Source organism: Felis catus, chromosome D4 (genome assembly GCF_018350175.1).
Source record: "Felis catus isolate Fca126 chromosome D4, F.catus_Fca126_mat1.0, whole genome shotgun sequence".
In the NCBI taxonomy this organism is placed as follows: Eukaryota; Metazoa; Chordata; class Mammalia; order Carnivora; family Felidae; genus Felis; species Felis catus.
The window spans coordinates 61,264,671-61,283,149 of NC_058380.1; the positions used below are offsets into that span (position 1 = coordinate 61,264,671).

The 18,479-nt window shown below is 50.4% G+C and overlaps 1 protein-coding gene across 3 annotated transcripts in view; it reads left to right on the forward strand.

Annotated features, from left to right (window-relative positions):
• COL15A1 (collagen type XV alpha 1 chain) overlaps positions 1-18,479 on the forward strand; it is a 108,249-nt gene that overhangs the window by 71,195 nt on the left and 18,575 nt on the right. For 2 of the 3 annotated variants that reach the window (XM_045043847.1, XM_045043848.1), the window contains 14 exons: positions 2,096-2,131; positions 2,557-2,697; positions 2,902-2,970; positions 3,784-3,819; positions 3,925-4,023; positions 5,532-5,597; positions 7,552-7,587; positions 10,406-10,468; positions 12,738-12,806; positions 12,917-12,952; positions 15,575-15,628; positions 15,730-15,789; positions 17,251-17,319; positions 17,442-17,483. In XM_045043847.1, coding sequence (XP_044899782.1) covers positions 2,096-2,131; positions 2,557-2,697; positions 2,902-2,970; positions 3,784-3,819; positions 3,925-4,023; positions 5,532-5,597; positions 7,552-7,587; positions 10,406-10,468; positions 12,738-12,806; positions 12,917-12,952; positions 15,575-15,628; positions 15,730-15,789; positions 17,251-17,319; positions 17,442-17,483 — 876 coding nt within the window. The remainder of the gene's footprint in view (positions 1-2,095; positions 2,132-2,556; positions 2,698-2,901; positions 2,971-3,783; positions 3,820-3,924; positions 4,024-5,531; positions 5,598-7,551; positions 7,588-10,405; positions 10,469-12,737; positions 12,807-12,916; positions 12,953-15,574; positions 15,629-15,729; positions 15,790-17,250; positions 17,320-17,441; positions 17,484-18,479) is intronic. The other variant, XM_006939312.3, reaches the window with a different exon arrangement.

Genomic DNA, 18,479 nt, shown 5'->3' on the forward strand with positions numbered 1-18,479 from the left:
ACAACAGTAAGGTTTTCAGAGAATAGAGTCCAGAAGTCAAGAGATGAAGCTAATTTGACTTCTCTCTCACAATTTCCCTGACTGTGATTTGACTTGTTACTGGAAAGGTGCATACGGTTGGCACTTCCTTCAAGGACAGATTGCGACAGGCAGCAGATGATGGCGCGGCTGGTCACGCCCAAGAAATGCAGGCGCAGAAACCGCAGCCTCCAGATTAGGCAGCAAAACTGGAACCCGATTGTTTTTGTTTCTGCCCATGGTGAATGGTCACAGGTAGTTTCTCCAGGGCCAAGCGGCAGGCAGAGAAGCCTCTGAGCCCAGCCACCACTGCTTCCTTCGCCGAAGCACCCCTTCCCCTCCCTGCACCTGCTAATGCCCTGGGCGACTGCAGCCTGATTGTGACAAGGTGCATCTCTTGTTATTCAGCCTTTACAGATGACTTCCTTTCAACAGTTCATGTATTTTTATTTCTAAGGTCTCTAATTCATTCTTTCCTATAAGCATTGTGCTTATTTCATAATAATTTGTCCATGTTTCATGGCTGTAATAGCCTCCCTTTTCTCCCTGAGAATATGTATTGTACGCTTAAAGTCCTGATAAGGTTGTGTTCTTCACGCTCCTTCCTTGGGCATACATTGTATTGCCGGCACTGCTGCCTGTCTTTCTTAAATGTTTATTTTTATTTTATTTTATTTATTTTAGTTTTTATTTTTGTATGCCTCTCTTTGATAGTGTTGCCCTCCCTCTGATATGTGTTGTTTCTTGCTCGTGTGTTTGCTTTCAAAGTTGGAATCTCTCTTTGGTCTGTTTTCTGCCTCTGTTCATACAGATTGTTGGGGAGTTGGGCAGCGGCTACTTCTGAGGCTTGCAGGTTTCACTGGGTTTCAGGATGGGGGCAGTGGGGTGTGCCATCAGGCAGGGCACCTCAGCAGCTGGTCTTAGGAGTTTGGGGTATCCCTGGATCTCCCAGGATTCCCTAGCCACCCGGGGCTCATCCGATGCCCTGGCTCCAGTAAACAGCTCTTATTGTTCTAGGAGTGGGGGCTGGGAGGTGAGGGGGAATGGGCAGGGCTGGCTGGCTTTCCTGCTCCGGAATTTCGACCTATCTGCCCATCAGTACCACACCCTGCCCCTCGCTTCCACCACCACTTCTGCAGGATACTTTTTCCCCTGTGCTTTCTTTCCACTACTGAAGTCTGTGGCTTCAGCTTTCTGTATTTTCCCCTTTGGTATCCCTCACTATTTTCAGATTCAGTGTCATTCACCATCTTATTTTTGAGCATGTTATTTTGGAACTAGCCACTTTGTCCTTCCTGTGGATTTGATATTGGAAGGGCAATCCAACCTAGAATAAGAGGGGACTGGGGAAGGGCACAGCCTTAGATGGTGGGTACATCATCATCGGGTGTCAGGATGTTTTCCTGACTCCTTTTGTGAGTCCTCAGAGTTTCTCCCATTGGAGGCCCCCAACCACAGTCCCCTGATGTAGGGCCATATCTCCTGTGGTTGACCACTCCTGGCCACCAGTTCCCATTGGTTCTGCCCTCTGCTCAGAGCTCACAGCCGGCTCCATTCTGTGGGACCCACATGTTACCCCCCAGAAAACCTATTTTGTGGCCCCCATTAGGGGTATACATGTAACCTGCTTTAGAGAAACACTCCCCAACCCCATTCTGGGGCCACTCCAGCCAGCCTTTGTCTTTAGATATTTCCGGAAGAAAGCCAGTCACCAGTTCACAATTCTCCAAAAGTCTAGGGAATACATATCAAGTTTTTGAAGTCCCTTTCTTGGCCTCAAGTAGCAGACCTATCTCTTTATTTCCAACATGGGAGGGGTGGGGTAAGGGACCCGCCAGTACACAGATAATTCTCCAAGGGAATTCTTCTTCTGCAGTCTCTCCCTGGTTAACCTCCAACTTCTCCTTTTTACTCTTAAGGTAGGTAATGAGCTAAGAGTTGAAAAATGGATTTTTCAAGTCAGCTCATCTAATAACCTGTTACTCGAGAGCCTCTAATTCTGCATTTTCTTTGGAATATACCTACTGAAATATATATTAATTGGGCCTTTTTCTTGCTTTTTTTTCCCCCCCCTCAGGGAGCAAGAGGGCCTAATGGGTCAGCCGGTGAAAAGGTAAAAGAAAAAAAAAAAGAAAGCTTTCTTATTCTTCCCCTTTCTCTGGGTTTACTGTAATTGGACTGCTGGGCTGGACTGCTGAGTATATAAGCATCGGGGAGAGAAACACATCTCTCAGATGTGTTCTCAGAGAGAAACACATCTCAGGAACTGTTCTGGGACCGCAGACCCACTAGAGAGGGAGGGGGAAACCACCTGCTCCTTTCCCACGCCCTCCCTCCGCACAGACACGTGCACAGGAGCGCATCCGCTTGTCTCCAAGTGTCAGCAAGACCGTGGTTTCTGTACCTGGAAGCAGTGCCCATCAGAAAATCCATCAACCTCATTTAGTTCAAAGAACGATTTCCCAACTCAGGCGTGTATGTTACTCCTTTTACCAGCGACCCCAGGGCTGCACAATCAGCCCGCCCTCTTCCTTACAGGGTGACCCTGGCAGCAGAGGCTTACCAGGACCTCCGGGGAAAAACGGACAAGTTGGCGCTCCTGGGGTCATGGGACCTCCAGGGCCTCCTGGACCCCCAGGGCCCCCAGGCCCTGGATGTGCAATGGGACTTGGATTTGAGGTACTCCCCCACCCTTTTTGTGGTTAAAGAACAATGGGCACTAGGGGCTGTTGGAAAAACCAGCTAAGAGAATGGGGGTCCGAGGGCAGAGGCTGTGTGTGATTCCCCACTGGGCCCAGCCAGCTCCAGGTCCCAGCTCCACACCTGGCACACGAGTGTGCTCTGGAATTGGATGTGAAATTCTCATTCTTCCTCCTTCTCCAGGATACCGAAGGGTCTGGAAGCATCAGGCTGTTGCATGAACCCAGGATCTCTGGACCAGCGGTTTCAAGTGTAGGTTGAGTTTTGAAACGTTCATTTTGAGGATTGTCATATTGTCCTGCTGGAGTGGGGAAGCTGTGGGGTGCCGCCGTGGCCCTGTTCCTTTTGGTAACTCACCCTCTCTGCACCTCCAGCTTCCAGCCATGCAGCGGGGAGACTGGGTGCTCTTTACAACCTGTTTCTTTAAGGAGCAGCACAGGAGTTTTGCACAAAACATCATAGGGGAAAACTTGAAAGTCATCTTTATCTCTCTCTCTCTCTTTCTCTCCCTTTCCCTCTCTCTCTAGTCCCTTACCATCAAGCATGTCTGCTTCATTGCCTCCTACCTGCTGCCTCATTTCAGAACCCTGTGCTCCCAACAAGTGCCCCTTCCCACTGCGTCCAACCCTGGGGAGATGTTGTCCCTCTTCTGCAATGATTTCCTGCTCTCAAGAGGACCAACCCCCAGATCTCATTATGTTTGTCAAATGGGACCCAGAGCTAAGCACGCCAGCCCAGCAGAAACAGAGCCTCGAAGGGACAAGCAGCATAGCCCTCTCTGCGGTTAAATTAGACCTTCCCTATCCTCCAGATGCAGAGGGCTCTGAGAGTCAGGGTTAAGAGGACACTCACCCCATGCTAGGAGAGAGCCTCCGTGGGTGTTCTTCCTTCTGATTCTGGAAGGGGGATTTGCCCCACATCTTTTGCTCCCCTTATCTGGGGCAAAATCCGTGTGGGAGCTGAGGGAGATATGGCAAGATGTGAGGATAGATGAGGAGTAAACAAAGTGAAGAGAAGAAAACCAAAGAATGTCTGTTTCTTTGTTTGTTTTGTTTGTTTTACCAGGGTCCCAAAGGAGAAAAAGGAGACCAGGGGCCCAAGGTGAGGTCACAGATCTGAGGCGGGGGTGGGAGAAATTTCCAGCCAGCTTCTAGGAGCATTATCCATGTACAATGAATTTTTTTCCACTATCACTGTTGTATCCAGGGTGACAGAGGGATGGATGGAGCCAGCATTGTGGGACCCCCTGGGCCCAGGGGGCCGCCAGGGCACATCGAGGTCTTGTCCAGTGTGAGTACCAGCCAGGTTGGAGCATGACTATGTATTTTCTGCCTTCGCTAAAGGGGAGAGAAAGTTGTCCACAACTTCAGGGATGGTGGTTACACAGAGGGCATGTAGCTGGCATCTGGCATTGGCATTTCCACCTACCAGCACACCCCTTGTGTCTGCTCCTGCCCCGGTACCACGGTTCTCTCACACAGCACTTCCAGAATACTCCTCTTATTGGCAGCATCTGCAGTCAAGAGAATGGCTGTGACAGAGAGGCACAGGAACATAAGTGGGGGAAGAGTGAGGAAAGATGTTTTGGGGTACGTGAAATTAAGGAAGCCTTTCTGGAGGAGGTGTCTTTGAGCAGGGATTTAGGAGCTGAGAAGGATCTTACCAGGTAGGCACAAAGGACAGGACTTCCAGAATTCAGCTGGCAGGCACACTCTGAGCCACAGCACAGAATCAGAAAACGTGAGTGAATCCAAGGCACAGGAGGCTGATGGGTGTGGAGGGTGTAGAGAGTGGTGGAAAACTGTAGAGAAGGCTGGGGTGTGGGCAGGGAGCAGAGCAAGGTCCCCTTCACGTGAGAGCATCACACTGGTGAAAAACTGTGGCTCTTCTGAGACAAGTGATGCCATACTGGTAGATGACAGAGAGACAGAAAAATCCCAAATAACTGGGGAAAAAAGGATGCCTACAGTTAAAAAAAAAAAATGATTACAAATATCCAGGGTGGGTAAGGGTGTGGTGAAATAGTGAGTCTCATATGCTTTGGTAGCAGTGTAAGTTACAAGGCCCCTTTAGACCACTCTTCAGCAATCCATTAAAACAAAAGTGTCCATACCCCCCAGTTCCATGTGGAAAGACATCCATGCTCCATTGTTGGAAGAAGCAAGTTGAAGAATTCTGCGTTCAGCCTGATGCCGTTGACGTAAAATAGGCACACGGACACACACACTGTCAACGCTGCATGCTTTCTATGGAGACATATATGGAAATATATGCTTTAAAAGTATATGTGTGTGTGTTTAAAATTTCAAAAAAGAAGACATTCATAGATGGTGCAATTTTTTTATTTTTATTAAGAAAATTTTTTAATGTTTATTTATTTTTGAGAGAGAGAGAGAGAGAGAGAGAGAGAGAGAGACAGAGTGCAAGCAGGGGAGGGGCAGAGAGGGAGAGGGAGACACAGAATCCGAAGCAGGCTCCAGACTCTGAGCTGTCCACACAGAGCCCAACGCGGGGCTCGACCTCACGAACCGTGAGATCATGACCTGAGCCAAAGTCAGACGCTTGACCGACTGAGCCACCCAGACACCCCATGGATGGTGCAGTTTTAAGGTTAATTGAAAGAAGAAAGTCTACAGCAGCTCAGCGCTGTTTCATAAGGGGTGGGGAGGGGATGGATGTGCTGGCAGTGAGTTTAGGGTGTTGCGTTTGCCTCTGCTCTGCGGTGCTGGGGTGACTTCAGTTAAAGACTCCTTGCCAGGAACAAGGTGGAATGTGCTACCCTCTGTCTCATTTTCTGTTTTCTCTCTTTTCAGTCTTTGGTTAACATCACCCACGGGTTCCTGAATCTTTCGGATATCCCTAAGCTCATTGGGCCTCCGGTGTGTATCCACAGCTGCCCTAGAGTGAAGTTCTTCCCAGATACCCTGCTGAAACTAAGCTGGGTTGGTTTGGCATCTTTTTAGCTCCTGAAGCATGGAGCTAGAATATGTCAGAATAGAATGGAAAAAAGAACTTTGCGTTTTCTGAGAAGTTGCTATCACATTAATTTGATCACTCGGGAAGTTTTGTGTCCAATGCAGTGGAAGCTTCCAGTCTCATGTATCGGAAGTATGTGTCATGGAAAGCAAAGAATCCTAAGTAACAAACCGATTGACGTCTGTGGGATGCCTTTGGCCTGCTTTTATTTGCATGATCTCATCTCCTAGAACGGGAAGAGCCTAGGGAGACCTAGCCTTGTGCTAATGGGAAAACCAGCGCACAAGGAGAGAACGTGACCTGCTTTGGTCTTTCCAGCCCCCTGTTAGAGATCGGGACCACTTAGCAAAGCTGCAGTATCTCTGCAAGTCTGCAGAGTCGGCCTATGGCATAAGGAGACCTAAAAGGAAGGAAGCTCCTTCCTGCAGCCTGTGCCATAAATCCCCGTTGCACCTCCTAGCATCTGCTGGTGACAGCCGGAAAGAGAGGAAAGAGCTGTGGTCTGAGGAGCCCTGGGGTTCCAGCCCATGTCCACACACCACTCTGAGCCTCTGAGCCTGTCCTCTGACACTGCCTCAGCTGCCTTTAGGGCAGCTCGTAAGAGGTTGGTGGATGTGAATCTGCTTTGCAAATGGCAGCACTTGGTGCAAGCCCACATGCAGATTGAGGCTTATACTTCCACAGCTGGGCAGCCCACCCACCCCTGTGGTCCCTAATGAGGTTGGCCTCCACCCCCAGCATCCATGTTCTGGGGAGAACTTGGTGCTCCCCCCAAGGCTTCTGCAGATATCTGGGACGTTCTTCTAGAGCCAGCCTGTCCTGCTGAGGGACCTCTGTTGGTGGGTACTTCTGCCGTCTCTTTACTACAGCCAATGGGGCTTCTTTTCCTTGGTTTCTGTAAAATCACTCAAAATACCCCAATAGTTAACCCCTAAAGCAAACCAGCTCTCAAGAAAAAGTCATCTCACAAAGGGTCTTGGTATTTCCCAAACAATTAGAGGTTTGGGGTTATTAGGCGGGTTATTACTAAAGGAAAATACCCTCTAAAATCAAAGATTCGGCATCTCTGTCCTAAGAGTCCCTGGGGCTTGTCTGCCCCATCCCTTCTCCCTCCCCGCACCCCTAGAATCTGCCTTCCCTGCCAATCCCCGTCCTTCCTTTAGCAAATCCAAGGATCCTTTTCGTTCCTAATGAAGGGCCAGAATTTTCCTACTCAGAGGCCCATCCCTCCCTGAGGGGACTCAAGTCCCAGCTGGCACCCTTCTGCTTCCCCACCCCACTGTATATACAGTGGGTTGAGAAACGTGTTGCTCTCCAGTTGTCTGTCTCTCTATGTATTCTGCCAAAGTCAGACATTTAATGAGCATGTGGGTACCTGGGCCGGCAGGAAGAAGAGTCCCGGCCAATGTGGAGTGAACCGCACACTGTTTGTTCTTCTCTGAGGAAGAAGCACTGAGTCTTCCACCCCCAAATACCTCGGCACACCCTTCGAGCCCACGCCTCAGAAATTAGGGGCTGCTTCTCCAAGAACATGTATCAAGTGATTTCACAGAGGAGAAGGCAGACCCTTCAAATGCAGAGTCCTGCATGGGGGTGGGGTGGCAGTGGGGACTCTGGGCTCCTGGGCACAGTTTCTGACTCCGTCACTAACCAGCCGCGTGACTCTGCACGGTCCCTTCCCCTCTTGGGCCTCAACATCCTCGTCTGCAACATGGATCGTGAGACACCCCCCACCGTGGGAACATGCTTGGGTCTTTGGGAGCTGCTGGGAGGGGGTGGGCCCCTGAGGCACAGCGTTCCTGCTGGCTCTGGAAATGCTGCTGCTAACCAGCCTATTTTATCTTTGGTATGTCACAGGGTCCGGAGGGCATACCTGGGCTGCCGGGATTTCCAGTAAGTACCACAGTAGCCATCTTCCCTCTGTGCCCTGGGGCTGTATTCATTCTGTGCCTTCCACCTGGAATGCCATTCTCCTCCTTCTCTATGACACCATCTTGTTCATGTAACCTGCCCTGGTTGACCCTCACCTGGAGCAATCCTTTCCTCCTTTTTTTTTTTTTTTTTTTTTTTTTTTTTTATTTTTATTTTTTAAAGTTTATTTAGGGGCGCCTGGGTGGTGCAGTCGGTTAAGCGTCCGACTTCAGCCAGGTCACGATCTCGCGGTCTGTGAGTTCGAGCCCCGCGTCGGGCTCTGGGCTGATGGCTCAGAGCCTGGAGCCTGTTTCCGATTCTGTGTCTCCCTCTCTCTCTGACCCTCCCCCGTTCATGCTCTGTCTCTCTCTGTCCCAAAAATAAATAAACGTTGAAAAAAAAATTAAAAAAAAAATAAACATTAAAAAAAATAAAAAAAAAAAAAAATAAAAAAAATAAAGTTTATTTAAAAGAGACAGAGCGTGAGTGGGAAAGGGGCAGAGAGAAAGGGAGACAGAGAATCCCAAGCAGGCTCCGCACTGTCAGCGTGGAGCCCGATGCAGGGCTTGAACTCATGAAACCTTGAGATCAGAACCTGAGTCGAAACTAAGAGTCAGGACGCTTAACTGACTGAACCACCCAGGTGCCCCATCCTTTCCTCCTTTGAGTCCCATAGGCTTTATTTCCACCTCTGCTGTGATTCTTTTCTGCCCTTAATAAGTTATTCACACCCTTGTCTTTTTTTCTCGATTGTACTGTGAACAGCTTGTGGAGGTTGGGTCTTAATCTCTCTCCTGGTACCAGCAGAAACCAGAGCCAGTGGTTGGCTGCCTATGAATGTGAGGGGATGAGTCAAGTATACAGTCCCTGCAGATCAGTGTCCTAAAGAGAGAGGATGGGAGCAGTGGGGGATGAGGGGGAGCAATCACACACTAGAAGCCCAACAATTAATAGTCTGTGTGCACACTATTGTGGCTTCCACCGTGGAAGGTGAATATGCATTTCTGTATAGAAAGTGATCAGTTTTGTCTAAAAGTGTGAGCTTGTGCTTACGCTCAAGGCTCCAGCGTGAAATCTGCACAATTTCTCCAAGACACTCCAGATCTGAAATGTCCTAATGCCAACAGCGTATGCGTTGCCTCCAGGCAAATGAAGGAGATTTAACAAAACTGTGACAGAAATTTGTTCTCGATGATGGAATATAAGTGATTTCTCTTTCTGTTTCTTTCTGTTTTTCTGAGCTTTTTACATTTTGTTTTTTTAATTTTTTTTAATGTTTATTTTTGAGAGAGAGAGAGAGAGAGAGCAAGCAGGGGAGGGGCAGAGAGAGAGGGAGACACAGAACCCAAGCTCCAGGCTCTGAGCTGTCAGCACGAGCCCGACTTGGGGCTCCAGCCCATGAACTGCGAGATCATGACCTGAGCTGGAGTCGAACACTTAATGGACTGAGCCACACAGGTGCCCCTGAACTTTTAACATTTTGCAAAAGGAGCATATCCTGTCATGACACTGGCAATACGTGAACTAGATCTCAGGAACAGGAGAGAGAGTGGCAGTCATGGAGAACACCTCTTTTGTTAAGAGGAGGAGAGGCCAGACCTCTGAGCTCCGGCCCTGGCTTGGCTGCTCCGAACCGGGGGCATGATCCAGAACACGTTTTCTTCTATATGAGTAGGGCTGTGTTCCCGCGGGAGCCCCCAGGGCCACTTTAGGGAGTAAAGAGGGGGCCACAAAGTGGGATTCCAGGCCACCAACCTGCAATAAAGAAGCTCCATCTGACATATTTTATATATTGAGCTTTCATTCAAGTCTTTACTTGAAAAAAAAAAAAGGAATGAAAAGAGTTTCATTGCTAAAAAGTAACAATAACAAATATTTGAAAGCCACTGCTCTAGTGGGTAACTCCCCCTTTAACCCACAAGACTGCACAGGGACTTGTGAAAAGCTACATGGCAGTAAAGTGTGAAACACCTTTTTGGGGCAGACATCTGGCTGTGAGTCACTGTCACAGGTATATAGTGTTGGAGTTGAGAAGAGGTCACCTCTGGCCGGGTGTGCAGAACTTGGCTCCGCAGAGGGGTGGCTGGGCATTCCCGCAGCGGGAAGGGCGTGGGCAGAAGCGCGGAGGCAGTGGGCAGGGCAGAGAGGATAAGGGGAAAGGCTCACCTGGGTGTGTGATGGGGAGCAGGGGATGAGGTGCTGAGGCTGGCTGGGATGGGTTTGAGTGTCAGTCTGGGACGTTTGGATCCCATCCCATATGTGGTGGGGAGCCAGACGGGAAGCGGGAGTCCCAGGCGATGAACGGTGGGTGGAGGCAGGGCACGGGGTGGCCAGGAGGAGCCATGGGGTAAGCAGGGGCAGCAGGACGAGGCTGTCTCAGTAGGGCCCCTCAGAGGAAGCCAAAGTTCAGAGGCAGGGGCCTCTAGGCCTCCTAGCGCTCAGTGCTGTCGTCTTTCCACCATACCACAATTCTTGCATCACTTAAAATTAAGAAAACATCATGGCTAGTTGTGACTTCTTCCTAGCAGCAGAAGAAGCTCTTTTTTTTTTTTTTAAGTTTATTTATTTATTTTGAGAAAGAGAGAGAGCTGGGGAGGGGCAGAGAGAGAGGGAGGGAGAGAATCCAAAGCAGGCTCCATGCTGTCAGTGCAGAGCCTGGTGCAAGGCTTGAACTCATGAACCGTGAGATGACCTGAGCCGAAACCAAGAGTCAGACACTTAACTGACTGAGCCGCCCAGGCACCCCTAAAGCATTTTAATCTTAACAAACAACAAAATACCCTCCGATGATTCCTTTCAGGGCCCTCGTGGACCAAAAGGTGACACCGGTGTGCCTGGATTTCCAGGACTAAAAGGAGAACAGGTAAGAGGGACCCAGGTATTTAGTGGGATCATGCTGCAGAATTTGCTAAATATTTCAAATTGGCTGAAAGTAGCTTTTAACTTTAAAAAGGTTTTCTGAGATATAATTCACATGCCGCAAAATCCATTCCTTTAAATTGTAGAGTTCAGTGATTTTTAGTATATTCACCAGGTTGTACAGCCATCACCACTTCCCAATTCTTGCACATTTTTGTGCCAAAAAGAAACTCCATATTTAGTAGCAGCCACTCCACAGCTGTTAACTTTTATGATCTAAGTGGCCCTCCAAGGTGAAGGTGGGTCATGGTGGGGACATTGATTCTCATCATAGTCCCATGTGCCATGCTTTATCTAGCGACCTGTTGGGCACCCCCATTAGAGTGTGTGCTCCCTGAGGGCAGGGCCACATGCCAGTTTCTTCTCTATGGTCCCAGTACTTAGCATAGGATCCGGTGCACAAATGGCACCCAAGACATTTATTGGATAAAGGAACATAAAATTAATCAGTACAATAGATGCTAGTATTTAGAAATTATAAGTTCATCATTCTGCATTTGGATGGCAGTCTTGGTCCAAAATCTTTGGAATAAGTATTTAGCATGCAAAGAATATCCTGGGAACTCCCAAGACACGGAACGGACCTTTCTATCCTTCCGTATTTGCCTCTTAGAATTAACTTCCTGGTTGGTTTTTATAGATAAGAGGGAGAATAACATCCATACACGGATTGCAAAGACTCTGGATTGGGTCACGAATTCATCTATCCATTTGTGTACTCATCCATCTTATATCCATTCCTAAGCATGTGCCAGCCGGGTTCCTATAGTAGGCACTAGGGATATAGAAGTAAGACATGGGGAACAGACATGCAGTTAGCCAACAGAAAGCATGGCCGTTGCTGTAACGGTGGTCTATGCGAGGCCAATAGCAGAAACCCCTGATCCTTCCTTGAGAGGCACAGAGGGTGGGTATGTCTCCAAAAGGAGGGAGCATTAAGCTTCTGTCTTTTTGTTCTCCCCCCACCATTCCACACTGGCCCCCCAGCAGAGGCTCCAGTGTCTGTTGGACCATAATTTTAGGGCGTAGGGAGTTCAAAGGCTGGGCAAAGGGGTCTGCATTTGGCACCATGTGGGGTGATGTCTTGGGATGCTTTTTGCTGCCTTGGGCCTTTGACAAGCCGCCGCTGTGGCTTGGGAGGAGGCCTGGTCGAACCAGAGTGGCTCTTGCTTTAAACACTATTTTTAGAGGGACCTACGTACCGTCGCCACCGCTAATTTCCTACCACCTTGAAAACTGGGATGGGCGCCGAGCCAGCTCTGCTCCAGCCCTCGCAGCAAACGCACTTTCTCTCGCTCTGCCTCTAATGCTTCTGTGCTTGTCCTTCTTACTGCTGCCGTGCTCAGGACTGCCTTTCCTCGCCAGTGCAGTGGTAAGATCCAAATATGAAGTGTGGGCTCAGGGGGACGGAGGGAAGAGGCCGCTCTGCTTGCTTTGGCACTGCTGTCCCGGCTGCTTCTGGCCCCGTTGAAGGGGGGCTTTAGTGTGGGCCAGCCTAGCACCTCAGGGGCCAGCGCTGAAGTTTGGAGCCAGAGTGTTAGAGTGATATGGAAGGTCCCTCCACCTGGCCTTCTCTGTGCACACATATCTTCTAGGAAGCCTCCTGGGATAAGTAGATGGCTCTGCCGAGGACGGGATCTAGGGCAAGATTGGCCACCTGGCTACCCACCTCCCCAGTTCCCCAGCATCTGAGATAGCTTTGTCTGCTCAGGTTTGCACAAGATCCCGGAGTCTGGGGACAGAGTTCCACATGGAGACACGAGGCCTCTGTGTTGAGAGAGGCCTCTAGTGTTCATACTTTTGTCTCTTTCCCAATTGTAGGCGTTTTAACGAGAATAAGGATTGTTAGGGAGGCAAGCCGCCAAGTAAATTAGGAGCCAGAGGTTCTCAGAGGGGTGCTGTGTAGTAAGAGGTGGGGAGGACCTTGTCAGGCTGGTTCCTGGAGGGTCGGGGGGTGAGGATGTAGATCCATCGGTGTGGGAGCCCTTGAGGCTTGCAGGACGCCCACCTGGACTTGTGTGTTGAGGGAGTAACCCAGAGAGCGAGTACTCAGGTAGGAGGCCCCTGCAGTTTGTTCTCCAGGGACAGGTCATGTCCGATCAGCGGGGCTGCAGGTATGGGATCGGGGCTGCAGGACCACGGGCCCAAGGGAGCCTCTGGATGAGGCCGTGAGGAAGAGACCCGATTTCATTGAAAGGTTCTCTGAATTGCAGGGAGAGAAGGGAGAGCCAGGTGCCATACTCACCGGGGACATTCCTCTGGAACGGCTGCAGGGGAGAAAGGTAATCATGTCACCAGACCCTGAAGGCACACATCCGCTTCAACGCCCCATGTTTGTTCCTGGCACCGACTGTGTTCCTCTGAATGACGAGTTCGTATCTCCCTGCTTTAGGGTGAACCTGGTGTGCATGGAGCCCCCGGACCAATGGTAAGCCAGACCATCTCTCAGCTGGGGCTGGACTGGGAGGCTTGAAGCATTTCTTATACTTTGGCTCCGTTAGATTGAGTTGTCAAGTTGTGAAAATAGCAAGGGTGTGGCAAATGTATGTGGATTAGGGTATGCTAATTGTAGTCCAGTGAAAATCTCAGTGGGTTAGCACAGAAGCAGCTTCTCACTCTTGCCAAGCCCATGGTCGTTGTTCCTAGGTGTGCATCTACCCCCAAGCAGTGATTCAGGGACCCAGGATACTTTTATCCTGGGACTCTGCCGTCCGGTGGTTTCCCAAGCCACACTGGCATCTTCCAGCTCCGCAGGCTGAGGCTGGGGAGGGGAAAGAGGTCATGAAGGATGATGAACATCACTTTTAGCACATTCCACTGGCCAGAACTCAGAAGTGTAGGTTAGCTGTGTGTCAAGGAAGGAGAGGAGAATCGACTGGTGCCGATCACTCGCGGGTATACCACATGCTTGCTAGCTGAAGATTGCCATTGCCCAAGGAACCCCTCAGAGGAACCCCAGAAAGTCTCTCTTGTTTCTTGGACCTAGTGTCTATGAGGCCTTGGGCAAGTCCATTTCTGTCTGGGCTTCTGTTTTCCCATCTTACAGAAGGCAGAGGTACAGTTAAAGGTATCCAGTTAGTACTAGATAATATGATAGGGCCCTTCTTGGCTTACTTGCTCTAGGAATCGGTAACCCATTTGGGCTGCTGAATGGTTTTTAAGCTCCCAGTTCTCTCAAGAATGAACTGTAAACCTCTCTGTCATAGAGTCCTCCCCAAGAACAACAACAAGAAAATTCAGGTGTAAAATGTCCACTGTGGGTCAGACGCTGTACTGATACTTCACACAGACCATCTCATGTCAGACTCACTGCTCTAAGAGGTATCAGAATTCCCAGTTTATAGACCAGGAAACGGATGTCAAAGAGAGTGAGTAGCTTGCCCGCTGTCACACAGCTTGTAAGTGGTACACTGGGGATTTGAGCCAAGCCTGTTGGAGTCCGTATCCAGGATTTCCCCGTTGCCCCCAGTAAACATTTCTTCTAAAGCATTTTGGCCTGGAGATTTGTACATGGGGTTTGTTTGGTTGAAGCTGGACCTCAGGCCTGAGGAGAAGGGACCTCACAGACACATGTCCTTGACGAATGGCCCATAACCTCCAAGTTGCATCCCTCAAAGGACCTTCTGAGGCCTTTGGCCCCTTCAGTCAGGCAGAATGGGTGCCCTGCAGAGGAGAAACCGTGGGCTAAGACAGACTGGGGGAGTATGGTGTTAACCACTGGTGAATCACTTACCAGCATCCAGTACCATGGAAATATTCCAGGAGTTAGCAATGGTGGCCAGCACGCCGCTTCAGATGGCCATGTCACTTGTTCCTACCAAAGCCCAGTGTGTGCACAGCTTGCCAAGCTCAGACAGCATGGGAGACCTTCTTCTCCTTCGCATGATGATGTCATATGGGCTACTTGTGGCCCTCATGACTGGTATAGCTTACAGCGCCTTTACAAGCTCCCTAGAGCCTTGTTACTCGTGGCTCCTGGATCAGCATCATCAGCATCACCTGGGAGCTTGTTAGAAATGCAGAGCCTTAGGCCGCACCCTGGACCTGCTAGGTCTGCGTTGTGACAAGATCCCAGGTGGCGCCTGGGCACACTGACGTTTGAGAAGAGCTCTGCACTAGAACATACCACCAAGTGGCCTGTGCCCTGTTACTCCTTCTGTTCTTGCTTTTCTATCTTTAGGACTATTGTGGGCTGGGTACTTTACATACAGAGCCTGTTTTAACTCAGCTTTATTTGCCATTTTCCAGGGCATGGCTATATTTGTTAATGTCAGCAGGAAGAAGGGACTTGGAGACCCCAGGCTTAAACTAGTCATTCCCCTGGGAGGACGGGGCAGACCCAGCTACAGAAGTAGGAAAGTGTAGGCTGGAGGCAGAGGGTGTTCTGGGAAGAGGTAGTGTGCATTGTACATATCCTGGATGCCAGAAGGCATAAGGGTTCCTGCAGGAGAGTGGAACAGGGCAGTGGCTCTAGAAGCATGAAGACATAGAAAGCCAGCACTGGAATGAATAAGGGTCCACAGGTCAAAGACTCATCTGAAGAATTGAGGTGCCAGGCCAAGACTCTGGTCCTGAGAGACAGGTGGGAGCAAGGCAGGAGCCAAATCCTGGAGCAGGTTCTCAGGCTGGGCTAGCATGAGAGGCGAGGCAGGGCTGCGTTATTCCGACTGGGACGTAAGACCTAGGGCAGAGGTCCGTCTTCTAAGCTACCCCAGTACCCAGCTACCAGGGGGCTGTGGCCCTGAGCTACTGCCTCTTGCTCCTTCCTTAGCCCTGACTGAGAGGGTGGGGTCCAGAGTCTTGGGTGGGGTACATCCTGCAGGAGGCCATGGGGTGCAAAGGGGTTGAATCGGTGGTCCCAGCTGAGAGCAGAGAGGTTGGGAGTCAAGGTTCCAGGCAGGTGCATACTTCATAATTGCCTGTTGTCCTCCCTCCTCCCTGCCCAGTGATTCATCCTCACCACTGCCCATGAAGGCAGGCCAGTGCCCCTCATTGCCCTGGCCCTTGACTTTTCTCTTCTTTTCTAATCTGATACTTGTTTTGCCTCTAGGGGCCCAAAGGACCACCAGGACACAAAGGAGAGTTTGGCCTCCCCGGACGACCCGTAGGTGTCGCTGTTCCTCAGACTGGATGTGAGGGGAGGACGCGTGGGCTGGGCCAGCTGGCGGTCAGTGGGTTTACTAAGGCATCTCCTGTGGGTTGCAGGGTCGTCCGGGACTGAATGGCCTCAAGGGCGCCAAGGGAGACCGAGGGGTCATGATGCCGGTGAGTGAGATGACCAGTGCCCCAGTCCCCCACTACCTGGGACAGAGCCCTGAGTCCAGTGTCCATGGGGGTGGGGGGTGGGGGCGGCTAAGAGAGTACCGGGTCCAGTGAGTGGGGCTTGCAGACAGAATCTTCAGGAATGTTTGTCTCCTTCCTCCATTGCCACTTCCAAAGATCCTCCAGCCCATTCCTGTCCTCCAGCCCACTCTCAGGAGGGTCTCTGCCACTGAAAGCTCCTAAGTGGAACATAAGCTTCCTTGTCCCGACCCAAGAGGAAGGGTGGGAGAGAGATCTGGGTATGCTCAGGAAATCTGGTCTCACATCCCAGGCTCCTGACCCTGGGGTAATACCCCATCTTCCCGCTGTACACGGTCCCAGGGATATCACACCTCTAGGGGCTCAGCACATGTTTGTGAGTGCATATCAAAGGTAGGTCAGCTACTTAGGCAGAGCCTCACAAGGTGGCAGACACTGGGGGCATCAGCAGGGTCCAGGGTCTACAATAAGGACACCAGTGTTTCTTGAGCACCTACTATGTACCAGACTCTCTACAAAGTCTACTTTTGTTTGCACCATCCTGTCTCTGCTCTGCATGTCCAGAAATCAGACAGGCAAGTGAGGACTGGCTCACACTCCTCAAGCACGCTGCGGCTACTAGGTAAAGCAGGCACTCGTGCCTTCACTGAGGAGGATCCATGCAGCTTCCAAGCGGGCCAGACTCCTCATACCTGTGGTCAGAGCCTCACCCGTCCTGCTGCAAGGTCCTGCTTGAGATCCGGGCTTGGAGGAAAAGACATTGCACAGCATTAAGGCCGCTGACCTGGCTTTGACAATAATGCCACTCTGTGGAGCAAGCTTGGGATTCTCTCTCTCTGCTCCTCTCCCACTCACACACTCCCTGTCTCAAACTAAATAAACATTAAAGAAAAGAAAAGAAAAGAAAAGAAAAGAAAAGAAAAGAAAAGAAAAGAAAAGAAAAGAAAAGAAAAGAAAAGAATGCTGCTAGTGAACAAGAGTTTTGCATTTATTTTTGCATTTATGAGGCACTCTCTGAGGTACCGTATCAGGTGAGGGACCCTCCGGTCCCCACGCCACCTGCCCCTCCATAACAGGGATGTGCTGGTAGAGAGGTGGTGGGCTCCGTGTTGGCTGAGCCCTTCTCTGGGAGGCAGAATCTAGGTTCCAGCTGTGTGGCTTTGAGCAGGTCACTTCCCCTCTCTTGGCCTCTGTCTCCATTCGTAAACCAGGGATAGTGCTTGCTCCTCTGCCTCTTCCATGGGTGGCCGTAAAGATGCAATGGGGTCATGGATGTTGACGTGCTGTTTCCAAGTGTCAGGCCTCCCTGTGGGAGAAGTAGGCGACTTTAGAGGGTCTTCTTTCCCCGTTCCTGGAGGAAGTATCCCGCAGCTGCCCTGCACTCACAATAACCTCAACTCAGGAATGGCCTTTTTCTCCCTTCAGGGCCCACCTGGCTTACCTGGTCCTCCAGGGCCCCCTGGACCCCCTGGAGCTGTGATCAACATCAAAGGAGTAAGCTGCGTAGGGCGGGGGAGGGAGACCTTCAGGGGCTACTGGGGAGTAGGCCCCAGACTGGCCTAAGCTGGAGTCAGGCATCCTGATGGCCTCACTTCTCTTGTTCTCACTTCCTGCAGGCTGTCTTCCCAATACCAGTCCGGCCACACTGCAAAACGCCGGTAAGTAGTATACAGTCACTGCCCTGAGGAGCAGATGTTGGCATAGAAAGCGACTCAGAGAAGATGATCCGTCTTTGTGTTGAACCCCTTCAGTCCATCAGTGTTCTCTTTGATGTCTCCTATCACTTACATATAGACCCTTAAGTAGGTCGCTAGAAGCTCCCAGATAACAGACCATGGCGGTGACACATACTGGATCTTCTAAAAGGTGCACACACTGGCAGAGTGTTTCTTTTAATGCAATCAAAAAGCAATGTCTTTTGTTATTATAATCACATTAGCTTCACGTTTGGAGCAAATAGTAAGAAGTAAAATAACCCCCTTAAAAATACAGATGGGAAAATAAAGCAATTCCAATCAGTGTTCTTTGCGTTAGGAACTTTTGGCTAAAACCTGTAAGTGAATGTGTGCTGTCCCTTCCCATCTGGTATGTTGAACAGCATACAACTCTGAGAGGAGAGGAAGGACTCTCCCTCCCACTTTATAGTGAGGAAGCAAACTGGGACTGGGACAAGCTCACAGAGTTGTCCAAGCTTTCAGTACTGACGGAGCTGGGGTCATCCCTCGGGTCCCCTGACCACTAGGCACTGTGACTCCAAGGGGTCAGGCACGTGCCCGGTCACCCCAGCTAGGCAGTGGCACTGTCCCTGAGGTCTTGCCCATTTCTTTGGGGAAGACCAGGGAGAGTGGGCCTGTCCCTGTGCACAGGCATTGGTCACAGAGCTGTGCGTGACCATTTCCTCATTTGTTCAACAAGTATTTATTGAGGACTTACTGAGAGCCAAGTACTGTGCGAGGCCCTGGAGATGCAGGGGTGAACTAGACGGGCGTGGCCTCTGTTCTCAGAAGTTTGCAAATTACAATTTAGAAAGGTTCCTTGAAGTGGGTTCATAATTGATGCTTGTTGGGTGTGGTGTTGAGACTCGGGTCAGAGGCTTTAAAATGACGCAGTTTGGCTGAGTTCTGTCCATGTCGAAACTTTGAGGCACCCAAGTC